The sequence below is a fragment of the Tupaia chinensis genome, unplaced genomic scaffold, assembly GCF_000334495.1.
Source record: "Tupaia chinensis unplaced genomic scaffold, TupChi_1.0 Scaffold150175_1, whole genome shotgun sequence".
Classification (NCBI taxonomy): domain Eukaryota; kingdom Metazoa; phylum Chordata; class Mammalia; order Scandentia; family Tupaiidae; genus Tupaia; species Tupaia belangeri.
The window spans coordinates 141,302-167,899 of NW_006210013.1; the positions used below are offsets into that span (position 1 = coordinate 141,302).

At 38.1% G+C, this 26,598-nt stretch overlaps 1 protein-coding gene across 2 annotated transcripts in view; it reads left to right on the plus strand.

Annotated features, from left to right (window-relative positions):
- Positions 1-26,598, plus strand: part of DISP1 (dispatched RND transporter family member 1) — a 182,211-nt gene that overhangs the window by 141,145 nt on the left and 14,468 nt on the right. For both annotated transcript variants that reach the window (XM_006171971.3, XM_006171972.3), the window contains 4 exons: positions 13,777-13,806; positions 22,342-22,465; positions 23,534-23,661; positions 24,007-24,104. In XM_006171971.3, the coding sequence (XP_006172033.1) occupies positions 13,777-13,806; positions 22,342-22,465; positions 23,534-23,661; positions 24,007-24,104 (380 nt within the window). The remainder of the gene's footprint in view (positions 1-13,776; positions 13,807-22,341; positions 22,466-23,533; positions 23,662-24,006; positions 24,105-26,598) is intronic.

The window sequence follows — 26,598 nt, forward strand, 5'->3', positions numbered from 1 at the left end:
AGCGCGTGCCCCTAAGACAAAAACCCCCTAAAAAAAAAAAAAAAAAAAAAAAGATTGTTAGAAAAAAATACCACAGTGCCAACCCCATGGGTGTAGTGGTTAAGCAGTGGGCAGAGGAAGCCAGATCCCACATGGTTGACCTGGATTCGTGTCCTGGCCCCCCACAACTTGAAAAACACAGTGGGTGTGCACACGCCTAGAATCCTGTTGAGATGGAGAATTGGGGAAATGAGGATTGCAATGTGATCAGGCCATGTTTGGAGGTGCTTTTGTTCTCTCTCTCATTCTTTCTCACGCACCAACCTTTTGGCATTTAAAAAAGAAAACCCATTAGCTAAGAAAAATGTTTGCCATAGATTTTGCATTTTATAGCTTTAATACAGGACTCATAAATAAATAACAAAACATAATGTAGGTGATTACAGTTGTATGACATATAAATAAATTATGGTAAACATGGAATGTTATGTCTACTAAAAATCATATTTTCAGAAGATTTTAATTTTGAGGGAAAAGCTTATGATCCAAAGTGGCAATACTTTATGCACCCAGTATGATCCTAATTGTATATGTAATTAATATCTACATTTAGGTACAAAAGAAAGAATATTGAAAAGAAATTGAAATAAAAATGTGACAGAGGTTTTATCTGTGTAGTAAGAATATGAGTGGTTGGTTTTTACTTTGTAATTTTCTACATTTTTCAGACTTAAAGAAAACTAATATGTATTATAGTCAAAAAAAAAAAAAGAAAATTGACATTAAAACAGAAAATGTATCTCTTCATTAAAGCTTTGCTCCTTCTCTAAAAATTAAATTATTACAGTGCACAAAACATTAAATGACAAAACCTATCAAAGTAAAATTTTAGGCCTAGCTATGATGGCCCGTGCAGTTAAGATGCTGTACTTCACAGGCTGAGACCACAGGCTGCATTTGAGGTCCAGTCCAACCTAAAGTCCAGCCTGGTAGCATGTGCCTGTAATTCCAGCAACTCAGAAGGCTGAGACGAGGATCTCGGCACAGCAAAACCCCATCTTAAAAAAAAAAAAAAAAAAATTTAATTATTTTTAAAAATTGGGGCCAGAAGGTGGCATGGTGGTTAAAGCAGTTGGACACCACATGGCTGTCTGCATGGTTTGATTCTGTACCTGATGGCTTGAAAAACATGCCAGGTGCATGTGCATGTGTGCTCAAAATCCCTACAGGATGGAAAAATGGAAGAGAAGTGATTGCTGCATGACCATGCCCCATTGGGAGGTTCTCTCTCTCTCTCTCTCTGTCTCTGTCTCTGTCTCCCTCTGGCAATTAAAAAAAAGAAAAAAGCTATATACTGCCTTTCTTGAGGTGGTAGATGGGAGACTTAACAACAGTGCTTTTGGAAATTTAAAAATTGCCTTTTAGATTAAGTGCTCTTTCGTGTTTGCTCTTCTGATAGATCCCGTTAGGTGCTGTACTAGTTGATATCTGAGCACGTCTCACCATGAGCATCTTTGGCAGCCTAGCATGATTTCCACAGTGTGCTTCCTCCCTTGTCACATGCCACCATGGATGTGTTATTGGCACCACCAACTCATCAGTCTCCACGTTTATCAATAGTTAACAGATGGGGAAACCTACTCGTCTGCCAACTAAGTATTTTTGAGCACTTTTTAAATTAAACTATTTATCTAGCTATTTTAAAAGTCTGTTTCTCTAGCTGTTCACCAAAAGAGCTAGCATTATTTTTCAAAGCATTTTAAATCACTAGTTCTTATCTATATTATGGGGGGGATCATGTTTATTGCCCAGTCACATGAAATATTTCAACACAGAATGTTGATTAAAGGAACCTGGTAAGAATGTTGAACTACTTCCCAGGAAGCTAAAATATGTGGAGATTTGTATTATCTAAAGTTTCACAGGAGAATGCAATAGAATTTCGCAGCAGGAAAGGGCTTTTGGAATAATTTAATCCAACTCTCTTTATTTTACAGATGAAGAAATTGAATCCAGAGAGGTTAAAGCCCAAGATTAAGACCCAATTCTAAATAAGTCTTTTCTCTTCTAGGTCTTTTTAACACCTTATCCTTATAATAAGTTCCTAGATATTGTCACATGGTATTTGGGTATCACTGGCATACCTAATAGGTCTTGGAATTGTGGGTAGAATCTATGCCGTTGTGAGTAAGATACAATGAATTTAAGGTTTTTCCCCCTTTTCTTTACTTTTATTATTATTGTTATTATTATTATTTATACCTTCACTCACTATACATCATTTAGATTGTAGGATTTAAGTTTTAATCAAGTGACCCTTGGGACCAGCCGTTGGCATAATGGCTGCATCGCTGGACTCCCATGTAGCCAACTGCGATTCAAGTTCCGGACCCTGTGACTTAAACTCACACCAGGCGTGTGTGCATGCGTGCCCAAGATCCCGAGAGGAGAATGGAGGAGAAGGGATTGCAGCATAGCCATCCCCCCTGGAGGGTTGGAGGGTGATTTCTCGCTTTCTGTCTCTCTGTCTCTCTCTGTCTTTCTGGCGCACACACATGCCTCATAGCAAAAATCTCTCAAAAAAAGAAAAAAAAAAAATCAAGTGACCCTCTTACCAAAGTGCAACGGGGACTTCGCTGCAACTTGAGAACATGAGGTCCCAGAACAATAGGGGATTTCCTCGCATTTTGTTTTGTTTTTGTTTGAAAAATTCTCATTTATCGTCAGTCTAATTCTTCAAAGCTCTTTTTTCTTTTTTAAGAAATATTTCTGTAGAGCGTGTATACTCACAGGAGGCAGAAATTGGCTATGCCACAATACCAACTCCTCAGTTCTCCTCTTTGAATATTGGATGTATAAGCACTCACACGTACACATATACACACAACATGTTTTTCAGATTATCAGGTCTGGGACTTGAATCATGCAGTTGGACATGTTGGATCCAACTGCCTTAACCACTGCCCTAGATGGGCCCTTAAGCTTTCAATTTTTTTTTTCATTTGTTAATTTTAGACTTATAAAACTGAGAAGAAAACCATTTTCTGTTAGCATTATTTTTATTAAAACTGTGTTAGGGGACTAGCAGAGGGAGTAATGGTTACGTCAGTTGACTCTCACATGGTTGACTGTGGTTCGAGTCTCAGACCCAGTGGCTTGAAACTCAACACTGGGTCCGTGTGTGTGTGTGTGTGTGTGTGTGTGTGTGCGCGCGCGCACCCAAAATCCTGTGAGGAGGATGGAGAAGAAAGAATTGTGATGTGGCCATTCCTCCTGAGGGGGGATAGTTTCTCGCTTTCTGTCTCTCTCTCTCCCTGTCTCTCTAATGAGTGCATGTACCCTAGAGCATAAACCTCTCTGGGAAAAACAAAAACAAACAAACAAACAAAAATTGTGTTAGAGTTTTGCTTTGACCTTTGTTAAAGATTTTGACAATTATTTGGGTTGCAAAACTTTAACATTGAAACATGGGAAAGTTTAGGGAGGAAAATCAGTTTCATTATATATTGTTCTTAAAAGCATAACTAAAGAATTTTTGTAGAATTTTGAGAAAAGTCTTATCCTTTTGGCCAGTAAAATGAAGATATCACAACAGCTGCAAGGTATTGGTTACACTCTTGGAATTCATTTTGATACAGTGGATTTTTATTATTTTTTTAACTCTCCCATCTCCTAAAGGTTTTTTGGGGGGATTTTATTTTTTTTTTTTTTAAGATAGCAGGTGTGACTTTTAACCTCCCAAAATCAGCTTTGTATAGTACTGAATAATTTTGTAAGGGCAAAATAATCCCAAATATGTGGGGAATGAACATAAAAAGATTAATAATGTTTCTTACAATTTTGAGCCCAAATAATAGTTCTTACATTGAAGAAAATGTAGACAAGCTAAAAATGAAAAATAAATGAATGTTGGAGAAAAAGGTAATTAGCAAATTTATAAATTACAATTGTATTTATACTTTTGATTTCTGGTCTAATTGATGAAGGCCAAATAAGTTAGGAAATGTGTAAATGTGAGGTTAGATCTTATATATAAGCTGAAAGTATCGTTCCTTCACATCATCCTAGTTGTTCCAAAATATATAAATGCATAATTTGAACTTAATTTTAGAAATGCAAATATACCTTAACTGAGGTTTTAGTTAATGGATATTTATGTAATATGTATTGATTGTAATGAAAATGCAAAAGAAGCTTTAGTTTTTTATGAATAAGATCCATAAAATTTTGAAAATGGTGTTAGTTTCTTTCTTATCTGTTGAAATTAATGAAATATAAATATACTCAACAAATGTAGTGTTAGGCCTAACATAAGCCTGAAAGATATAAAACTGTGCCCCCAATTTTCAGACTAATCTTTTGGATACCCCTTTGTGTCGTAATCCAAATACTGACTTCACTTTAATAGTCACTGCTACCATTATATAAAGTGTAGGTGCAGTAAACATAGTTTTAAGCATTTCTTATTGTACTTCCAATAAATCCTTACATATAAATATTAACCAGTAGTAAATTTAAGATATGTTATAGCATAGGATATATAAGCCTTCACTTATCTGAAATGTCACCCAAATTTTTTTATGATGCCATAATGTATTTATGATGAGAAATGCCTGTAATTTTGACTCACATATTTATAGGATTGTCAGAGGCATTCTGAATCATTAAAGGGACATAAAACCCTTTTCCACATTTCTCTCTCACCATTCTACATTCTGTAGCTCCCAACCTCATATCCTTATCTCTGGATTTTCCCGTCATAGTTCATCCTGCATATTACCTCATCAGTCCTTCCAAAATAGCGTTTTCATCTGTTCTTGCACAGGTAACCTCATCAGCTTCTACTTCTACTCACGTCAGTCTCTTGCTTCTCTCAAAACAATCCCTAATCCAACAGCTGCCCCATTATTCCTTCCTAATAAGTCCTTACTGACCTGGCTTATCCTGCCGTGTGAGGTGTCTTGCATAGGTGTTGGCACAGTATTGGTTTCTTTTCCTTCTACTTCCTGTTTATCTGAAACCTTCCTTTCAAGATCCAACTCAAATTCTACTTATGTCGAGTTTTAGGAGCTTCTCTTTGAGAGCAGAAGGGTCTGTGAGAGAGGGAGTGCACACTTAGGCACACAGGAGTAAGCACTTTCTAATGGGTCCTGGTCACATTACAATCCTTTTTCTCCAATTCTCTGTCCTGTCAAAATCCTGGACATTTGAACCTATGCTGTTATATTTCTCAAGCCACTATAATTTGAACCCTGGTGGGTCATACGGGATTTAGCCTCTACAGGGCCAGCCCTTCTGCATTACTTTTTAACTGATGCTCAAATGCCATTTCCACATGAAATTGTAGTAATAGTCGTGATACCTGTTTTTTTTCTTTTGGGCATGGTCAACAGCTTACAGAAAGTTGTTACCCATACACTCATTTTAAAAGTATTCCTTTCCCACAGATTCTGAATAGTTAAAGGACTTGCTCAAGATCATTCAACTAATGAGTTTCAAGGCCCAGACTCCAACTCTTGTCTTTTGATTTCTCAGTTCATTATTCTCTTATAGACTGCTTCCTCATACTCGAAATATTTATTCAATATATGCTAAATTTCTTTTTTTAACATTTATAAAGTGCATTGTATTTGTTAGGTGCACTCTAAATGTTAGTCCCCACTCCCAACCTTTTTCTCCCACTTCCTTTTATACGTATACATACATGCATATACATTTACGTGTGTGTGTGTGTGTGTGTGTATGTGTGTGTGTGAGTAGTAGTAGTAGTAGTTGGGACTCTGTTTAGTTGTAACAGTTGTTGACATCAGAATAGCCAACACTTTTGAGTCACCATCTCTTAAGCATTCATAGGAAATGCATTACGCAAGTAGTTGTGGTTATTGTTATCCTTCACATCACTTGACACAGACTGTAAACACTTAGCTCTGGGGCATGAAAAATGGGTTAGAGGCCAAGCTTAACTTGTCTACGGGGTATCTGTTTCATCTTCATGATGGAACCCAAGTGTGCCAGTGATGATTCACGGAAATACTTAGTGGTGAAGAATAGCCTTGTTTTTGTTGGAAATCTTTTAAAGAATGCTCATCAGAATGGTGGATTCTTTATTTTCAGATACTTTTGCCCATACCAGCACTGAACTGAAGTTATTGCTTGCAGAATATCCTCTTACAAAAAGACAATAAGATGACACAATCCAATGTGACTATTGGGGCCAAAATGTGCTACTATAAGCACTTACTTCTTTACATTTGGTTACTGCCATAAAGCTGAAAGTATAGTTCCTTCACGTCATCCTAGTTGTTTCAAAATATATAAAGCTATGTTTTCAAGGCTTTGATGTCCCTGAATGCTAGGAAGAGCTAGTTGGAATTTATGAAGTAGATGTTAATTCTGTCTACATCGGGATATTAATTCTGCAACTATGTAAAAAATAGAATTTTGGGGCAGTCCTATGTATGGTGATTAAGCACTGGGCAATGGAAGGAAGCAGATCCCATATGGCTGACCAAGGTTCCAGCCCCAACCCCAGTGGCTTGAAAAAACACACCAAGCCCACACGTGCCTCAGAGATGGGATGGAGAATCGGAGGAATGAGAATTAGGGCATGACTAGATGCTGTTGCATTTTCCTCTCTTTTTCTCTCTTGTGTGTGCAGGTATGCCCTCTAGCATAAGTAGACTTCTGTGGACTACTGGGAACCTTATTTTAGTATTTTCATTTTCTTCACCCTATAGGCTCACCTTCTGAAAGAGAAGGAAAGGTTAGAGAAACAGCGAAACAAAGACCATTTATAAATTTCTCATAGTTTTCGTGTTTGTTTCATTTTTGTTAACTTTTCCTTTTCCATACTATTGTTTTATCACCTTTCAAAAATTTCCCCTTTCCTTTGCATCTACCCCTATTCCCATTGTCTTACTTACTCTGCTCTCTTCACATCCCCCAACCCCCCCCATCGTCCTCCCTTCTGAGAACTGAACAGTCTCATTAACTGTCCCCTTGACCGATCCATGCACACATACCACAGTCCACTGGTCGTCAAGCGGACTGGAGCCAAGGTTCTCAACTGCTGTTAAGGCTCTCAAGTGTGAAGTGCTGGGGCAATTTATTACTAATTATGAGTACTCCAGTTTGTAAGTGCCTTTTTTTTTTTTTTTAAAGCAGATTTGAGCTTAGCCCTAAAATAATGTCACTGTCACCCACTTGCATACAGAAATGCTATCTTGTGTGGGAGAGAAGGAGTGACAAGGAGAGAGCGTGACACTGCAGCTGGTCTCGGCTGGGAGTTGTGCATAACCCAGGCTTATCTACGCCCACAGCCTGTTGGCTGTGGAACATGCGGATGTCATCTTTCCTCGGACTTTTTCCCAGCAGGGAAAAAAAAGGCTAAAAACCTAACCAAAGACCAGGCGAAAAGTTCCCAGCTAAGATTACCACTGCCTTTTTGGGTTTATTTTGCTCGTTTGACTGACATGTGTTTTGACCATATGGTATTAAAAGATGAACGAACCCTGGGGCATAAAAATAGTTTTTCTCTCTTTATTAGAAGTTAGGTTTATTTTTACTTGTGGTTCATCAACCCAAGACCCTAATGTGAGGGTGAAGAGTCATCCTGCAGGTTTTATTAGGTAGGTGTTAAAACAAGTGTGCAGGATAAACTGGTCGACACTATTGCTAGGCAGGCTAAGACCAAATGCAACTCACCCTAGAAGTTTGGTGTATGCACCTGTGGGCCCAGCTACTTGGGAGACTGAGGCTGGAAGGTCATGACATAGCAAGACCCAGTCAAAACCAGAAAGAGAGAGAAAGCAGCAAATCTGAACATTTTTACAAAGGGTGGGGGGCCTGTTTGGGTCCAGGAAAGCAAGTGGTGAATTCTCTTGCTTGCCTCCTTCACAGATGTTTTCTGGGAAGAGACTACAAAGGCAGAGTTAAAGAAGGCAGTGCTGTGCAACAAATGGGTCTCATTTTTTACCTGTAGTGTGGTTTGGGTGTTTCCAACATCTGTTTGTCATGTCCATTAGTAGAGAAACTTCAAAGGGATCTAGTGTTTTCCCAGGAGGTATTTTGCAGTAACCTCAATTTTTCTTTTTCAACTGATGTTGACAGTCTCTACTTATTGTCTCAAATTTAACATAAAATGAAGTCTTTACTCAAGCGGAAAAAATGTGGTGAGTCTATAGTTTCTATCGCTAGGGAATAAGCTAGTCATAGATCCATGACTTTCCCAGTTCAAAAAAAAAAAAATGTTAGTGGGGATGAGTAGGAGAAAAGGGGATGTTTAGAGGTACTTTGGAAGAAGTGTAACTGGAAAACTGGGAATCAAAAATTCAAGTTTTTTGTACAGATGACTTGCTCCCTTGTTCTGTGCCTTACTCTCAATCTTTATAAAAATAAGTTTTCTCCCTAAGCTCAATAGCTTTACCATTGTTGTTCATTTAGCATATTCTTTAAAAGCCAGTGTCCAGGCCTGCAGGTGGTGTGGAGGTTAAGGCAACTGGATCCCACATGGCTGGCTGTGTGCTTTGAATCCTGAATCCAGTGGCCTGTAAGACACGCAGGGTTCATACCCTGGCTTGCCCAAAAAGTCCTGAGAGAGTGGAGGAGAAGGGATTGTGGAGTGGCCCTCCCCTCCCCGGGGGTGGGGGATGATTTCTCTCTCTCTCTCTTGCTCTCTTTATTTCTGTTGAGTGCACACACTGTATAACAAACTTTTAAAAAAAAATGTTGAAATATGGGAACCAGCAGTTAGCGTAATGGCTATGTTGCTGGACTCCCACGTAGTCGACCACGGTTCGCGTCCCGGGTGTGTGTGCGTGCGTGCCCAAGATCCCGAGAGGAGAATGGAGGAGAAGGGATTGCGGCATGACCATCCCCCCTGGGGGGTGATTTCTCGCTTTCTGTCTCTAATGTCTCTTTCTGTCTGTCTGGCGAGCGCACGCGTCCTATAGCAAAAATCTCTCAAAAAAAAAATGTTGGAAATATATATAAACCAGAAATAATCATAATTTTTAAAAGAAAATCAATGTATGTGATGGTGATGGTTATACAACTCCATGAAAGTACTAAAAGCCATTCAAGTGTTCACTTTTACATGCATGACTTGTGTGGTATATGAATTATATCTTAATAGAACTGTTATATTAAAAAGTCAATATGTAATTACATTTGAAAATGTGGGTTTGGACTTTTATGGGATTTTTTTTGGGGGGAGAGGGTAGATTCACCCAAAAATGAATGTGTTTTATGGCTTCTTTAGCAGTGAATATTTTAATTGAAAGACCGTGTTAAAGCATGTGTCTAAGCCCTTCTCCAGCTCACTGGCACTGTGGAGTTGTCAGCCTGGTCCTGTCCTCTGGGCCCAGCGCTCTAGGTTAGGTGGTTGCTTTGTCCTATTCCACACACTTCTACTCCTGGTATGTCACATGTGTCTACCAAACCTACTGTGTGTGCCAGTAGGACTTTTTTTTTTTTTGTAATTCTACCATTCAAGTACATATATATATAGTTTTTGAGAGGTTTTTACTATTGGGTGCTTGCACTCGCCAGAAAGAGAGAGACAGAGAAACAGAAAGCAAGAAATCACCCCCCAGAGGGGATGGCCATGCCGCAATCCCTTCTCCATTTTTCTCTCGGGATCTTGTGCATGCACACACACGCACCTGGCATGAGTTTAAGCCACTGGGTTCAGGACTTGAACCGCTTTCGGCTACATGGGAGTTCAGTGACGTAGCCATTACGCTAACTGCTGATTCCTCAAGTATATTTTTAAAATAAACTATTTCTATGTAGGTGCTAAAAAAGGTTTTTTTATAAAAGGAAAATTATAACCTTTGGGAGAATTAAGATGAATTGCTACAAAAACACTTTACTATTGATTTAGGCATAGGAGAAACAACTACAAAAAGATTGGCAGGGGGGACTTTCTCTACATTTAGGTATATATTGTAGTCACTATTCCCAGGATACTTACAAGGATCCTAAGTTCTCCAAAACTAGAAATCCAGACAAGGCAGCATGGGTATGGTTATATAAGAAAAGATTAGCAGCTGAGTAGACATTTGTGTCTAAGTTTCAATAGATATTTAAGGAATAGCACTATTTTAGAAATGTTCACTTTAACCTTTCTTATTAGTCATCAGACGGTCTGTAGAATTGAATCAGAAGGCCTCTACTGTAGAATTCAGAGGCACAAACAAAAACTTACAAAGTTTAGTAGGGTGATAAAGTAATTTAGGATTGATAGAAGGGAATGGACTCTAGTTACAGCGTGTGTGTGAGAGAGAAACAGACAAAACAATAAGACTAAATTTATCTATGTTGATATTTATGTCCCTAGCTTCTTGCCTTTTTTTTTTAAGTATCTTTTTTCTGCCTTAGGGCGTGTATACTCACTGTAGAGAAAGAGAGAGGGAAATTGAGAAATCACCCCACACACATGAGGGGTGATGGCCATCCTGCAGTCTCTTCTCTATTCTCTACTTGGGATCTTGGGCATGCATGCACACACGCCCAGCATGAGTTCTAAGTCACTGACTCTAGGGCTCAAATCATGGTCAGCCCTGTGGGATTCCAGAGATGTAACCACTATGCCATCTGCTGGCCCCACTTCTTGCTTTTTAAAATTCATTGATTTCAAATCTGTTGAGCACGAGAATGTCGTAAAAGAGACCCATCCATTAGTCCACTAGTCACTAATCTGCCATCCACAAAGAACCATACATTATGCTAAGTTACAGGGAAATAAGCCCATTAAGATATAGTTCGTTTTATGCACTTAATGTGTTTTTATTATATTTAAAAAATGAATGATCTTTACATACATTAAAAAGGATGCTTTTTAAAATATTCTTTAGCAATGCTTTGAATATTCAACCTCAAACTTGTTTGTAAAGCAACAAGTTCTCAGTCCCAGCAGATGGTATAATGGATTCGAGTCTCAGACTCGACTGGCACGTGTGCATGCGCCTCCAAGATCCTGAGAGGAGACTGCAGAAGGGATTGCAGCGTGGCCACCACCCTAGGAGGTGATTTCTCACATTCTGTCTCTCTGGTGAGCACACACGCCCTATAGCAAAAATCTCACAAGTTCTCTTTTGCTGGCCTTAATGGGAACTCAGACTTTACACTCCCTAGCTCCCAAATGGAAAGAGACTTCTTTTCCTGTATAAGACGGCCATGATTTATAATGGTCCCTATGGGTTTTTCTTTCTTGGTTTACAGACACAGGACAGAGACCAACAAATTAAGCATCAAGAGACTTGAATTCTCACTCTTTTGGCTGTGCTACTAAGACCCTGAATGACCAAAGGCAAACTGAGGCTCATCTCTAAAACTGGGGCTATAATAGAAGTAGACTATATATTCTTCAAGATTTTTGCTAGTGCTTGTAGTCTCTAAGATTGTTTCATCTTCTTGATTTTAGTGGGTTTGTTTGTTTGTTTGCCAGCCATAGGGCATGTGCCAGAGAGAGAGAGAGAGACAGAGAGAAAGCAAGTGAGAAACCATCCCTCACTATTCTCTTCTCCCATCTCTGTTCTCTTCTCGAGATTTTGGTCACTCATGTACACACACCTAGCATGATTTTCAGACCTCCAGATCTGAGACTCAAACCTCAGTCGGCCATGTGGGAGTCTAGCGCTTTAACCACCATGCCCCTTGATTTTAATGTTTTTAATGGGTGTAGAGATTATAATGAGGACATGTAAATAAAGCATGAAATTGAGAACACATACATCTTTTGCATAAGCAGAGTAATATAAAGTGCATTCTAGAATTTAACTCTTATCTCATTCATGGCTAGCTGGGAGTTAGATAAATATTTTTAAAGAATTAATAGATGTATCTTAGTGAGAAATGTAAACGGAGGGGGGAAATAAGAATGAGAACTTTAGAAATTCTGTTCTATTGTTTTCTTCGTCTTCAAGAAATTCCAAGATAGGGGGTCCAACTACTCAAAGAGAAACAACTTTAAGGAGAAAGATTGGAGGACAAATTTTTGCATTTTGTTTTGCTCTAAGTATGGTTCTTTCTGGTAGAATATTCTAAGTTAGGGGAAGGAGTCTGTTTATTCAGTCAGCAAATATTTACATATGTTCTGTATATTAATGTAATGTATTAATCAAACACTTTGGTCTCACAACCCCTTTACATTTTCAAAAATTACTGAGACCCTCCAAAGAGCTTTTGTTTGTGTGGATTTAGCTAATATATGCCATGTTGGCATTGAAACAAATTTTAAAATATTTAACTCATTTTTTAAAGCCCATTACATGTCAACATAAATAGTATTATGAAAAATAATTATATTTTCAAAACAAAAACATTTAGTGAGATGGGTATCATTGTTTCACATTTTTAAAAATTTACTTGATTTTTGGCTCATTTGAAGATGACACGATTCTCCTATTTGCTTCTGTAGTCAATCTATTGCAATATGCCATTTAGTTGAAATATGTGAAGTATATACAGAAAATCTGGCCTTACACAGATGCATAATTAGAAAAGGAAGTAAGACCCAGAGGTCTTCAAACATACTGTGAGAACCACCCTACTTAGGATGAGTGAAATGTCAATAGTGGATTCTGGATTCTGTTCACCAAGTATTTATTAAGTGCTTACCATGTGCCAGTGAAGAAGAAGAATTTAATGAATCTGGTAGAAATGGAGCTTGGAGTATAAGGCCAAGTTTTTAGTTCCTTTAGCAAGCGTATATTTCATATCAGGGGAACAGGTACATACAGTCAGAGACTAACAACATAATATGAGGAAGAGCTGGTTGGAAATACAAGTCTATACTTGGCAAATGGATTGTGGAGTTATATATTAAGAAATGGAAAGGTGGGTGTGGGGACAGGCAGTGGCACAGCAGTAAAACGGACATTCTGTGAGAGTCCCACATGGAAAGGTTCCCAGTTCAAGTTCAAGACCTCCCATGAGTATACCAGGCCATGCTTGCCCATGATCTAGGGCTGGCAGAAGGCTGGTAGTGACCCTGATTGTCTTTCTCACTCATGCTCATTGAAGAAATAAATAAACTTTAAAAAAAAAAAAGAAAAGTGAAGAGAAATTGAAGGAAAAAAAAAGAATAGTTGGTGTCTTGAAGAGAGAGTAGAGTATTTCTAGTATAAGATAGCCATACTTTATAATTGCCCTTATGGGTTTTTTTCTATGTTGATTTTACAAACACAGGACAGAGACCAGCACATTAGGCATCAAGAGAACTGAATTTTCAGACTTATGGCTATGCTACAAAGACACCCTGGGTGACCAAAGGCAAACTGAGGTTCATCTCTAAAAATGAATTTTTATCAGAAACTATTGATGTCTTCTTTCTTTTTTCTTTTCCTTTTTTTCCTTTTCTTTTCTTTTTGTTTTGTTTCGTTTCTTCCCCTCCCTCTCTCTCTTCTTTCCAGTGCAAGGGGATTCTCAGTAAGTAAAGATGTAGTTTAGATCAGAGACTTAGGGATGTGCATTCTTGTGAGAGAGATGGGTGACTCTGGTAGCTGTATGTCTTGGAGAATACTGCCCAGTATGACTATAATTCCATCTGGAGAGAGTGATCTGGACAGGTATTCTAGACCAGCCACTCAAGCATTTGTGTCCTGATGTGCAGGAGGCCAACATTCATTGTTAAATCCATGTGTATTTAAAATCTCTCCACGATATCGTTATTTTTAACTCTTTCAAGATTCTTCATCAGAGAGGTAACAAGTAAAATGCCCAACACGTGTGTAGAGTCTTTATGTTGTGATGCTTTGTTTGTGATCATTTCTCCTTTGTTTTTTTTCTTTTCAGACCATCCAGACCTTTCAAGTTACCAAAAAGGTAAAGTAATCTGAGTTATTTTATTAAATAATAAACTTACCTGCATATTTTCCACACATTTCACTATTCTGTCCACTTATTCTTGAGGAAAAATAAATTTTCTGTTGCGTTGGCTACTTGAGGAAATCCATATCACCAAAAGTAGTTTTACTCTCAAAGTAGATTTTAAGTTCTTGATTTCTGTTTCTCTAATCATATAATCATAATCATTTATCTAATTATTTTTGCATTCCTTCCTCCAATGGAATTGCTAAGAAGACTGCTGTTCTGTCAGCTACCATGACTTGAATTCATAGCAGTTTATTTCACATAGGTTACCTGTCTTTCTTTCTAAAAAAATTTTTTTACCATATTAAGATGGTAAAGGAGGTATTCTTTTATGTAGAAATTTTTGAGGTTTATCTTGTCAGTAGAGAAAATTTTAAATAGATAAAAATTTCTGAAAAAAACAATTCTCTCAATCACATGTCCTTATATATCATGGTTCTAGATACAATATTATTACACTGAAGAAACTCTAAACAAGCTTTGAAATTCAGTTGTGAGAAAAGCTCCGATGCTGATAACTCTGAAGTCTGTCTCAAGAGACTGAACATCTTTGAAGTAAAATTAATACATAAATTTAATTAGTAAACTCCCCTTGCATTTAAAAAAGTATTAATATTTTTAAATTGTGATAAAAACACCAAAGTCAGGCATGGTGGCATGTGCTTTTAATTCCAGTAACTAGAGAGACTAAAGCAGGAGAATTCTAAGCTCTGTGCTGGCCTGAGCAACATAGCAATACCACATGTACATATGAATAAATAAATACGTGCCATTTTAATTCTGTACAATTCTTTGGCAGTATATACATTCATGTTGTTGGGCAACCATTGCCACATTTCCAGAGATTTTTTTCATCTTAAAGATGGACACTCTGTACCCATTAAATAGTAACTCCACGTTGCTTCCTTTCCCTAGCCCCTGGCAATCACCATTCTACTTTGTGTCCCTGTGAATGTGACTACTCCAAGTCGCTCATATAAGTGGAATCATCCAGTATTTGTCCTTTTGTGACTGGCTTATTTCGCATAACAAAAGGTCTTCAATGTTCATCCGCTTGCTTTGTAGCATGTGTTAAATTCCCTTCCTTCTTAAGGCTGAGTAATAGTTCATTGTATGTAAGTACCACGTTTGTTTACCCAGTTCCCCTTTGATTTGGGAGAGAAAACAAAGTTAAAAAAGATAAAGAGGAGAGTATGTAAGTAAGTAAGGCCTAATAAGAAAATTAATTTATCCTTTTTTAAGAACTATTTGCATTTGAAAAGATTTGGGTTTTTCTCTGCTATTAGATTGGTATTTTTAAAATCCTGATTTTTTTTCTTTTCAGTCTATATACATAAATACAACCTCTTCAAAACAGCCTTTTCTGATTCTTCTTTCTCACCAGAGCAGGAAATAATCTCTTTCTTCACTGAATTTACAAAACATTATATCTATACCCGTTAAAGATACATATCTTCTAACTAGTTTTGTAGACATTTGTATACCTATCTGATTTGCCATATCAGGCTGTAAGTTCCTTGAGGGCAAGATTCTGGTATGCCATTTTTGTGTTCCTAGAATGCCTTTTATCCTTGTGATTTAATGCTAGTTGTTGAATGAATATATTACTTCATAAGAAAGTAAATACAGGCAGTAATTCCAAAACTAGGCAAGTGGGATTACATTAAACCAAAAAGCTTCTGCACAGCAAAGGAAACAACAACTAGGGTAAAGAGACCACCCCCAGAATGGGAAAAAATATTTGCAAACTATGTTTCAGATAAGGAATTGATATCAGAATATATAGGGAACTCAAGCAGTTTATATACCCCCCAAAAAGCAAAACAGAACAAAATAGTTTAATTTTTAAAATGGGCTAAGCAGGGCTACTTGTTGGTGTTGTGGTTAAAGCAGCTGGATCCCACATAGTCAACTGAACAATTTGAGTCTTGGACCCAATGTGTTGAAAAACATGCTGGGTACATGTGCTTGCAAGCCCAAAATCCCAGGAGGAGAATGGAGGAGAAGGGACTGCATCCCTCCAAGGGATGTTTTCTCACTTTCTTCTCTTGCTGTCTCTGTCTGACAAGTACACAGTACATGTGCCCTATAGCAACAACATGAAAAGGGTAAATGAACTAAACAGACAGCTCTCTAAGAAAAACATATGAATACCTAAAATGGATATGCTTGTAATGTTCAATATCTCTTTTCATAAGGGAAATGCAGATTACAACCACAATAAGACCCTGCTTAACTTCAGTCAGAATGACTATGATCAAAAAAATAAAGAATATAGGGGCCAGTTAAGGGCACTGGACTCCCACATGATTGACTGTGGTTCAAGTCCCAAACCTGGTGGCTTGCTTTCTCACTCCCCCTCCCCGTCTCTCTGTCTCTCTCTGGTCAAATTAAAGTAAATAAATAAAGTTAAATTTAAAAAATTAAGAATACAAGTGCTGGCAAGGCTGTGGTGAAAAAGAAATTACTGTACACTATTGGTGGGAATGTAAATGAATACAGCCACTGTAAAAACAATATGCAAATTCCTCAGAAACCTACAAATAGAATTACCATATGATCCAGTAATCCCACTCCTTGGTATTTACCCAAAGGATGGGAAAACACTCAGCTGGAAGGACATTTGCACATCCATATTTATTGTAGCATTATTCACAATCACAAGTATTACTAAGACATAGGATCAACCTAAGTGCCCAACTAACAGATGACTGTTAGTTGATAACTTATGGCACATATACCCTATGGAATACTATTCAGCCATAAGGAACAATAGACCCTATCATTTGATACAAAATGGATTAGTATAGAAGATTTAATGCTAAATAAAGTAAGTCAGGCTATAAAAGACAATCACTATATATCCCTGCTCAATATCTACAGAATGTCTTTATGGCAGAAATGGAAAGCTCTGAACATATAATAGTACGGAGAATAAATATAGATACCAAGGATTATAAAGGAGGGGAATGGATGGTGGGAGGGTGGCGGGGGGGAGGGAAGAAACACTTGACAGAATGTGAAGTTCTCTATTGAAAATTATGTATATGATAATATTCCTCAATTTGATTGTCATGTACTGCAGACATACTTTGAAAAACTATATTGTGTGCCATAGAGATGTGCAATGAGTGAATGAAAGTAAGAAATCATCAAATTTTTTGAAAAAAGGAGTTCTGTATCTCTTTTTTATTTTCTTTTGTGAAACTTCTCAGACTTCAGTCATCCTTCCCAATAAATTGATAGATGATGTCACTGGAAAAGCCATGGTTAATAACATTTTCAAATGCTTGCCCTTAAGAGATAGGAGGAATAATAAGGAAGTGTTATTAAGGGAAAGCAAGGAATCAACTGGAGAAAGGATTTTTAGGAAGAAAAAGATAGCTAACAATGTTGAAAATGTTTAGATCAAGGAAGATAGAAAGCAAGACTAAATAATTTTTGACAGTTCTGAAGAGTCATGAGAGGGAAAGCCACGCTGCAAGGATTAAGGAGTAGATCGTTGGTCAGGAAAAGAGGCCTCCTGTCCAGGGCACTTCCACTCCCTGGATCATGGCTCTCTGCTCAGAGGGAATAGGGGAAAGAAGAGAGATTTTTTTATTTGTTTGTTTTGCCTTTTTTAAAAAAAAATTATTTATTTATTTAATTTTATTCTCATCATTAATTTTTAACTGACTAAAGAGAGAGAGAGGGAAAGTGAGAAAGCAAGCTGCCAGGTCTGGAAACCCATACTAGGGACAGTTGACCATGCTTAGGGCACTGGAGAAGAGAGTGTTTCCAAAAAAACAAAGAGCATGAGGGGAAAGAGGGAAATTTTCTGTAGGGGGTGTTATTGTAATATAAATGGCCCATTTGAAACAGGCCCCCGATTGATGTCACTTGTCCATAGGTTGGCCCTGTGAGACACTAAGCAATCTGCAGCCCACTGCTCTCTATTGATAACATGTTTGTAAGTAAAAATGCGTAATTTCTGGTTTATTTGTCGTAACAGTTATTTCTGATCCATTTCCAGAATAGAGACCCAGTAATAAAGTGACTAAGAATCTATAGTGGTAGTTGAGGGACTTTTCAGTAGATATTAATGAAAGCTCTGGCTTGGCAATAACAGCCTGGACCAGTATGCCAGACCTCGTCCACTAACTCAAGTCCACAGGTCACCTGCAAACACGTTTTATTTACTCTGCTACTTCTGTTTTCTCAGTCTGTAAAAGCGGGATGAGGCCTTTAGATCTGTGTTCCATTTGAGATTTAAACTGTTGAGAAGATGATGCAAACTTTCACACAGCAGTATCCTGGGTAGAGCCATGGGCACAAACCTTAGCAGCTGTATAGCAGTAGGGCCTGAAGGAACACTCGCCTGTCATTCATTGGAAAGTGATGACCTGCCATAACCCAGATGTTATAGGGAAAGGCTTCACTTAATGTTATATGGTGATGTTGTCTGCTGATTTCTAAAATTAGAGCAAGACAAGTATTTTTGATATGCAGAAGAATTGTTTCAGTGAAAGGAATGGTCTTTTTGAAAATTCATGCAATGCACATGTGGCCCACTTTTCAAAGAAAATAATATATAGGTACTGTATTCTGTACACCTAGAATATGTATCTTGAGCCCAGACTCACCAGGAATGACATAGTGGCAAGACTTATAGGCCATTTTTAATTTCCTTTACTTCTTCAATTTTCCTACCTCATTAAATTTTTATCTTGATATTACCACTATTGTCTGGATTTCATATTGTCCATCAAACTTTTGTTTCCCATGTGGTGCCCATAGGGATACGATATCTTAGCAGAGAGAGCAGAAGGAACAGAAATATCCTCAGCAATTTCGTGGTGTTTAAGAGAAACACTTCTTTGAGTAAAATGTACTCAGCATAGTTGAGCTTTCCCTGCCTGGTGCTTTTATATGCAGAGCGGTGATTCCATTTCTTAAGTGTGAACACTTGTCCCTAGGAAAGGTTAGCATGTGAAACATCTGCTGCGTGAGGAAGTGGAATTGTAATATAGTAAGGTTAGACGTGTTTGGGAGAAATGTGCTGAAATCACTAATGTCATAAAGTTCCCATATGTAGTCAGCGTACGTCTATGGTATATAGCAAAGCTGTACAATCAAAACCAAATGTTTTCAAAGGGAAGAAAAGCAATTATTGAATGGGGTTTTTAAGGTTGCTATGCATGTGTGTGCAGATTTTTGAAGATCACAAAACAAAAACTCATTATATGGGTAAATTAAACCACAGTATGAGAACTAAGCAATCTGGGGCCCACTGCCCTCTATTGATAACATGTTTGTAAGTAAAAATGCCTAACTTCTGGTTCATTTGAAAGAAAATGGATCCATTTAAAATAAATTGTAATGAATAATTGTATAAGCCTGGAGCCATTTTCATTTCACAGGGCTGATATTTTAAAGTTTTAAAATGTAAAGGACTCTTTTTAAGTCTGAAGCAATGAACAAAGTCTCAAACATACTATTGAGACAAAGGGCTTTATTCAAAACCAGTTACTTTCATCTTAGTTTGCATTTGGTGGAGGAGGAAATGAAGTGAGGCGAATATTTTTGCACTGGGTGTGTTCTAGATATGTGAAAGTTTCTGGCCACTGGGTGTTTACGTTTGAACAACCACAGTCAACATGCTGTGATTTATATATTTTTTTTACATTCAGAATTGCTCTTAAAGGTTATTTTGTCTTATCTAGCGTAATTTTTCCTTAATGAGATTTTAAATCCCGTATTTATAGTTTACCGAATAAAGTTCAGACATAGAATCCTATGGATTTCTGTGACTTTACATAGAGAAATGCACTATTAATGGAGCCAGATTTTTTTTTTTTAAGTTTGTTTGTTTGTTTTCTCTATATTAGAAAGACAGATAGCCAGGCACACCCTGGACAGAATCTTTACACCACAGCCCTCTCCTTAACCCTGTAGCCAAGATCACTGGCATGACTGGTGTTCTGACATAGACCCAGGACGTGAACCTGGAACCTTCCCATATGGTCTCCAGAACCATGCAGCAGTGCTCCCTACAGCCTGCACCATCGTAACTGGACCAAGGGCTGGGACCTCTAATTGTGAATTTTGGGAAACATATCTGTGGCAAGTTTATTTACTCCTAATGTCTTTAGTTTCATTGATGTTTAAAGAGAGAAATGAAAGTATATTGTTTAAGAGGCCAGACTCTAGAACCAGACTACCTAGGTTCCTAGTTTTGTGAGTTTGAACCTGTCTGTGCCTCAGTTTCACCTCATAGGTTGTTGTATGAATTAAATGAGATGATGAGCTGTATAAAACACAAGAGTAACTGGTACTCTAAATACATGCAGGCAGTTATTACTTATGTTTTTATTCCCATAAGATTACTTTAAAAGAAGAATAGCAATGAGGGCCAGGTGGCATAGAGGTTAAGGTGGCTAGATCCCGCACGGCTGACTCCATGATTTGAAACCCAGACCTGGTGGCTTGAAAAACACGCCAGGCATGTATGGGTACATGCATATCCCAAATCCCAAGAGAATGGAAAGAAGAGATTGTGGTGCAGTCACCCTCTGGGGGTTCCTTTCTGGCATTCCCACTCTCTCTCTCTCTAGCTTCCTCTGGTGAGGACATGTGCTTCACAGCAAATTTAGAGGGGAAAGAAAGAATAGCAATGAAAAATGTCTGTCCAAGTGCCCCCTTGATGCATAACTGTGTTATAGTTTAATTTCCTTATTAGAATTGCAATTTAAAGTCAATATCCCCACAAAGCCAGTCTATGAAGTTAAGAGATCAGAATATAAAACCCAGCAAACTATTCTTGGAGACATGTATGTTTTCCAGAATGACATTTTGAGCCATCATTTTTATTTGTAAATTTAGTTAGCATGCTTTTGAAGAAAAAACTCACAAGTACATGGTACAAAGCCTATTTCAAATGAGTCAGCAATAGCCATTGCAAGAGCCAAGTGAGCTTCACTGTTGAGAATTTCTCTTTTTTTTTTGGAGAGGTTTTTGCTATAGGGCGCGTGCGCTCACCAGACAGAGACAGAAAGTGAGAAATCACCCCCAGGGTAGGGGGTGGCCACGCCGCAATCCCTTCTCCTCCGTTCTCCTCTCGGAATCTTGGGCATACACGCACATGTGCCCGGCGTGAGTTTTAAGCCACCAGGTCCAGGACACGAACTGAGGTTGACTACGTGGGAGTCCAGCGACATAGCCATTACGCTAACTGCTGGTCCCGAGAATTTGATGGTAGCTGAATGTTTTGGTTTTTCTTCTTTTAATTCTTCTAATAACAATTCAGGAAACTTGAGGTTTACAAAATACATTTTGAACTTCAGGGAAAAAGTTAAGTATATCAACCTCTGTTGAGCACTCAGTTCTTATCAAAACCTGGAAGTGTCAAGATCAATAACACATGGTCCAGGACCTTATGGGAGGGATCCAGAAACTGACCTTTTAATCAAAGGAGGTAAATGAAGATGTGGAAAGGGCAGAAAGGGTCTGATGACAGGATTTGGTAATGGAGGCGTTTCCAAGGAAGAGGCTAAAGCCAGATCATGGTGGCTAGAGGGTGCAAGAGTGGAAGACACCCAGGTACCTGTGCTTTTAGTCAGTTCGAGCACCTTCTGAAAGGTACTGTTCTTTGTATTGGTACCGCTCTAAATAAAGTACAGAAGATTTCTATCCTCAAGGGACTCAGTCTAGAAGCTATGTTCATTATGGTTTTAACTAGAAGGAAAGTTACAGGTTTATGGGAAGGTTTGGTTTGCTATTTTTAAGATTTATTCTACACAGAGCCAGCAGGTGGTGTGGTGGTTCAGGTTCTAGACTACTGCTTGACTGACTATGGTTATACGACCAGACCTGGTGGTTTGAGAATCGCACCGGCCTACGTGTGGGCCCAGAATCCCAGGAGGAGAATGGAGAAGGAATGGCAGTATGGCCATTCCTTTTAGGGAGTGATTTCTCACTTCCCCTCCCACACAATCTCTCTCTCTGGTAAGCACACATACCCTATGACAAAAACCTTAATAAAATAAATAAATGAAAAGATTTATACCACATGAACCTGTTTACAGACAGTTCTAAGAACTGATAGAGTGCAGATAGGGAGAAAGGAAACAAAAGCTCTGGAAAGGCTAAAAGGAGGATGGATCCTGTTCTTTTTTTTTTTTTTTTTTTTTTTCTACTCACAAAATGTGGATTTTTAGATTTTCTCTTCCCTAGGCTCAAATATAGATATAAAATGTTACTTGTCATATGTAGACATTGTTCTGATTCTCAACAGCTTGTAGGGTAAGACTATTGTTGCCTTAACACAAAAAAACTACAATGATCTTGTAATTTTCTACTACAGTTACATAGGAATACTTAAGAACCCATGAAATCTTCTTTTGATAAATACCTGTACTAAGTCTAAAATAGGATTTTACAAATTACTGTAGCCGTAAATGCTGCGTTGCTTCTAACGGCCTTCTTTGTGATTTCTTTGTGCCTTTGTAGTTATGCAGCCCTGATCGCCGACTGGCCGGTTGTGGTCCTGGGGATGTGCACTGTGTTCATTGTGGTCTGTGCCTTGGTTGGAGTGTTAGTGCCAGAGCTTCCTGACTTCTCCGACCCATTGCTGGTAAGAAGTGAGCCAGGACAGTTGATCTGTTTCTTTATAAAGTCATCTCCAAAGTTAAGTATTTTAATACATGGAGCATTATGTTATTTAGTATCCCATTTATTTTTAAACCTTCTCAAGCCATCAGTAAATGTACAATTGGAAAATAAAGACATGTTTTTATCGATGCTCTCGGGTTCTTAAAAGGTCAAGGAACTCGTGCACCCTCAAACATCTGGAAATTGTGCTTCTTGATCCCCATGTTTAAGCTAAAAAGCAATACATCTGGAGAATTTGCATGCCATAAAAATATTTTCATAAAATCTTTAAGACTGAGTGTGTGTTTTTTACTCCCCCAAAGAAATGAAAGGATTTTTCAGAATTACTAACAGAGTGCAGGGACTGTTTTTAAGTAAATGGTCCTCTAGAGGAAAATAACGAGGAAAATATGATCAAGGATATATATACCCTTGTAAAACACTAATAATGTACCGCATAACCTAATTTAACCACAATTTTTTACAATAAAAATAAGTGTTTAGGACCAGCAGGTGGCATAATAGTCACATCACTAGACACCCATGTAGTAGACCATGGTTCGAGTCCCAGACCCAGCAGCTTAAAACTCAGGCTGGGCATGTACGTGTGAGAGGAGAATGGAGAGGGGACTGTAGCATGGCCATCCCGCTTGGGGGTGATTTTTCGTTTTCTGTCTCTCTGTCTCTGTCTCTCTGGTGAATGCATGCACCCTATAGCAAACATCTCTCTTTTAAAAATATATAAATAAGTATTTATTAAATTCTTAGGCATGAGTTATAAAGATAAGCTTCTGGTAAGCCTTTTTCCTCGTTGCTGAGACATATAACATACCAAACAATCCAACTGTTTTGTCACAGTAAATAGGTGATCATTACCATGTCAAGTCATTTTGTTTTAATGCAGTTCATTTCTGGAGTAGCTGTGAGGAACATCTACATTTTCTGTCGAAAGCCATACATCACTTTGACATTGCTTTCTCAAGCTTTTATTATTACTGTACTTAGGCTGAAATGAAATACACTAATGGGAACTTGTAATATTTTGCCTTAGGGTTTTGAACCAAGAGGGACTGCAATAGGCCAGAGACTGGTCACGTGGAATAACATGGTGAAAAATACAGGCTACAAAGCAACATTAGCAAATTATCCTTTCAAATATGCAGATGAACAAGCCAAAAGGTAACCATTTATTTTTATTTCACATTTAAACAAAACATTTGTTGAAGCCCTCGTTAAATATTGCCTGAGCAAAAAGAATAAACGTAAAATGTGTGGCTTAAAATCTTTTGCTGCTGGACTCATTAACTTGTCATTGTCTTTAAAATGTAGTTGTAGTAATATGAAAAGGTAAGTTGTTTTTCTCTTTCAAATGTGAGAAAATTAATGTTGATTCCTTATACTAATCCTCTTAACTGAAACTCAAATGTTAAATAGGACATGGCCTTGAGGAAATGCTACTAATATGCTTATCGGCCTTCAAATGGCTAGAACTTTTTTGAAAATCAAATTATTGTTCTGTTTCAGCCACCGGGATGATAGATGGTCAGATGATCATTATGAAAGAGAGAAAAGAGAAGTTGACTGGAACTTCCACAAAGACAGCTTTTTCTGCGATGTTCCAAGTAAGTAGCATGGCAGATGAATAAACCCCATAGGTTTCCTAGCATTCAGGATTGAGCGTGATCACAATCGCCATACAGCTTCACTGTTCTTATTGTACTTAAAGAGATTTCAACTAATTAACTTTAATTTCAGTTCCTCAGATTAGTCAGCCACTAGTCTGAAATATTTATCTATAATAAAAATGTAATGGTGATGATTGGGTCAGTTTTTTGAAAGACTGTTTTGTTATATAGTTTTTTGTTTGTTAGTTTGTTTGTTTGTTTAGACAGGGTCTCGCTATATTTTGACTTCCCTGCCTAGCTGGGAAAGCTGGATAAGCCTCCTGAATAGCCGGGACTACAGGTGCACCCTACCACCTGGCTTTTTAGGTGGGCCGGGATTTGGACGGAGACCTCTCCTGTGGCCTTAGCCTGCCAAAGAACAACCTCGGGTCTAGCAGTTGTAGTGGTAGTTAAGGCGCTGGACTCCTACATAGCCAACCATGGTTCAAGTTCTGGACCTGGCAGCTTGTTTCTCTGTCTCTTTATCTCTCTCCCACTTACTCTCCCTTTATCCTTCTCTCCCTTTCTCTCTCTCTAGTGAGTGCATGTGTCCTATAGCAAATTAAAAAATAATCATAAATAAAATGAAATAATTATTTTTTAAAAAAGAGAAAGAGAAGGAGAGAGCCTCAACCACTGCATGCTTCCATGGCTTGGCCAAATTACAGTTAGTTTTAAGGAAGGTATAAATTCAGTAAAATTCTTGACTTTGCCCACTATGGCTAGCCATAGTGATTAGGAACAAGGAATTGTGGATAATTACAATGTCTAACTAAGAGAATATTATTCTTAAAGGTCTATGGTTATAGGTTCTTTAGTTGTTGAAGTTCCCCTCAAATGTGTACAGAGCACTATAGAATCTAACTGGATCTCTGATCTTTCTCGTTTTACCAAGTATTTATTTATTTGTTCACTTGGCGGGGGGGGGGGGGGGTGGTTTGTGATTGCGTGTACATCTGGTATTGGAGACAGGGTCTCAGTGATCACTCTGCCTCCTGAGTGGCTTTGACTATAGACATGCACCACCAGGCCTGACTTGTAGGCAAAATCTTATACTGGCTGATCCCAGGAAGCAATACCAGTTTCCAAACATTAGAATAGTTGAACTCCAGTTGGTTGCATGTTCTGAGGAGTTTCTCTCAAAGTGTTACTATATATTTTTATTTAATGAACATCTGCTAGTTAATATTTTAACCAGGAAAAACATTAGCAAATTCATAAAATATGGTCTTGCTTATTATTTCAGTAGTTGACACTACATATTTGTCTCAATAATAGGTTCTGCCTTGACTAAAGCTATTACTGGCTCTATGTGAATGAAATGTTTCGGTTTCCACAATGCTGATTTTGCTCTGCAAAATCAATCAACATAAAATAATAGTAATTTGAAGAAGAAAAGAGTTTATTTACTACAGAAAACAATGATCATGAGTAAAGCCTTTTGAAATGAAGCTTTGCTCATAAATTGGCCACTTGATTTTTCTTTGTTAGCACAGTTAGACATTTTAGGTAACAACATTAATCTGCAGTTCTTATTTGGTTCCTATTTTTTAATGACTGAGGAGACAGGAACAATATACATTGAGCACCTATTTTTCATGATCTTGTTTAATTCTCACAACTATCTGAGATAGATGTTGCTGTCTCCATTTTACAGTTGAGAAAACAAGGCTCAGAAAAGTGATAAACTGAGGGACCAGCAGTTAGCGTAATGGCTATGTCGCTGGACTCCCATGTAGCTGGCTGAAGTTCGAGGCCCGGACCCGGTGACTTAAACTCACACCAGGCACATGTGCGTGCATGCCCAAGATCCTGAGAGGAGAAGGGATGGAGGCGTGGCCATCCTCACTGGGGAGTGATTTCTTGCTTTCTGTCTCTCTGGCGAGTGCATGTGCCCTATAGCAAAAACCTCTCCAAAAAACAAAAAGAAGAAAAGTGATGAACTGATAAGTTGCCTAAGATCACACAACTTGTGAATGACAGGACTTGGTTATACCCAGATCTTACTCTAAAGACCATGCTGCTTCACAGTCTGCTATCTCACACAGCCTCCCTTATTCAGAAACACAGTTTATATTGGGGCCAGCAGGTAGCATGGTGGTTGGGGTGGCTGGACTCCCACATGGTTGACCGTGGTTCGAGTCCTAGACCTGGCAGCTTGCTTTCTCACTTTCCTTCTCTCTCTTTCTCTCTCTGGTCAACTTCAAAAAAAAAAAAAAAATAATAATAATAATAATAATAATGACAATGAATAAAATTTAATAAAATAATTCTTGGGGGGGAAAACACATTTTATATTAACTTGATTTTCAAAATAGTTTTTCTATACCCTGGTGTACCAGAAAGACCACGTACTTTACATGAATATGGCCAGCATTCTGTACTTAGTTGGCTATTTTTAGTGCATTTATTTATTTATTTCTTGCTTGCTTGCTTGCTTGCTATACAACCC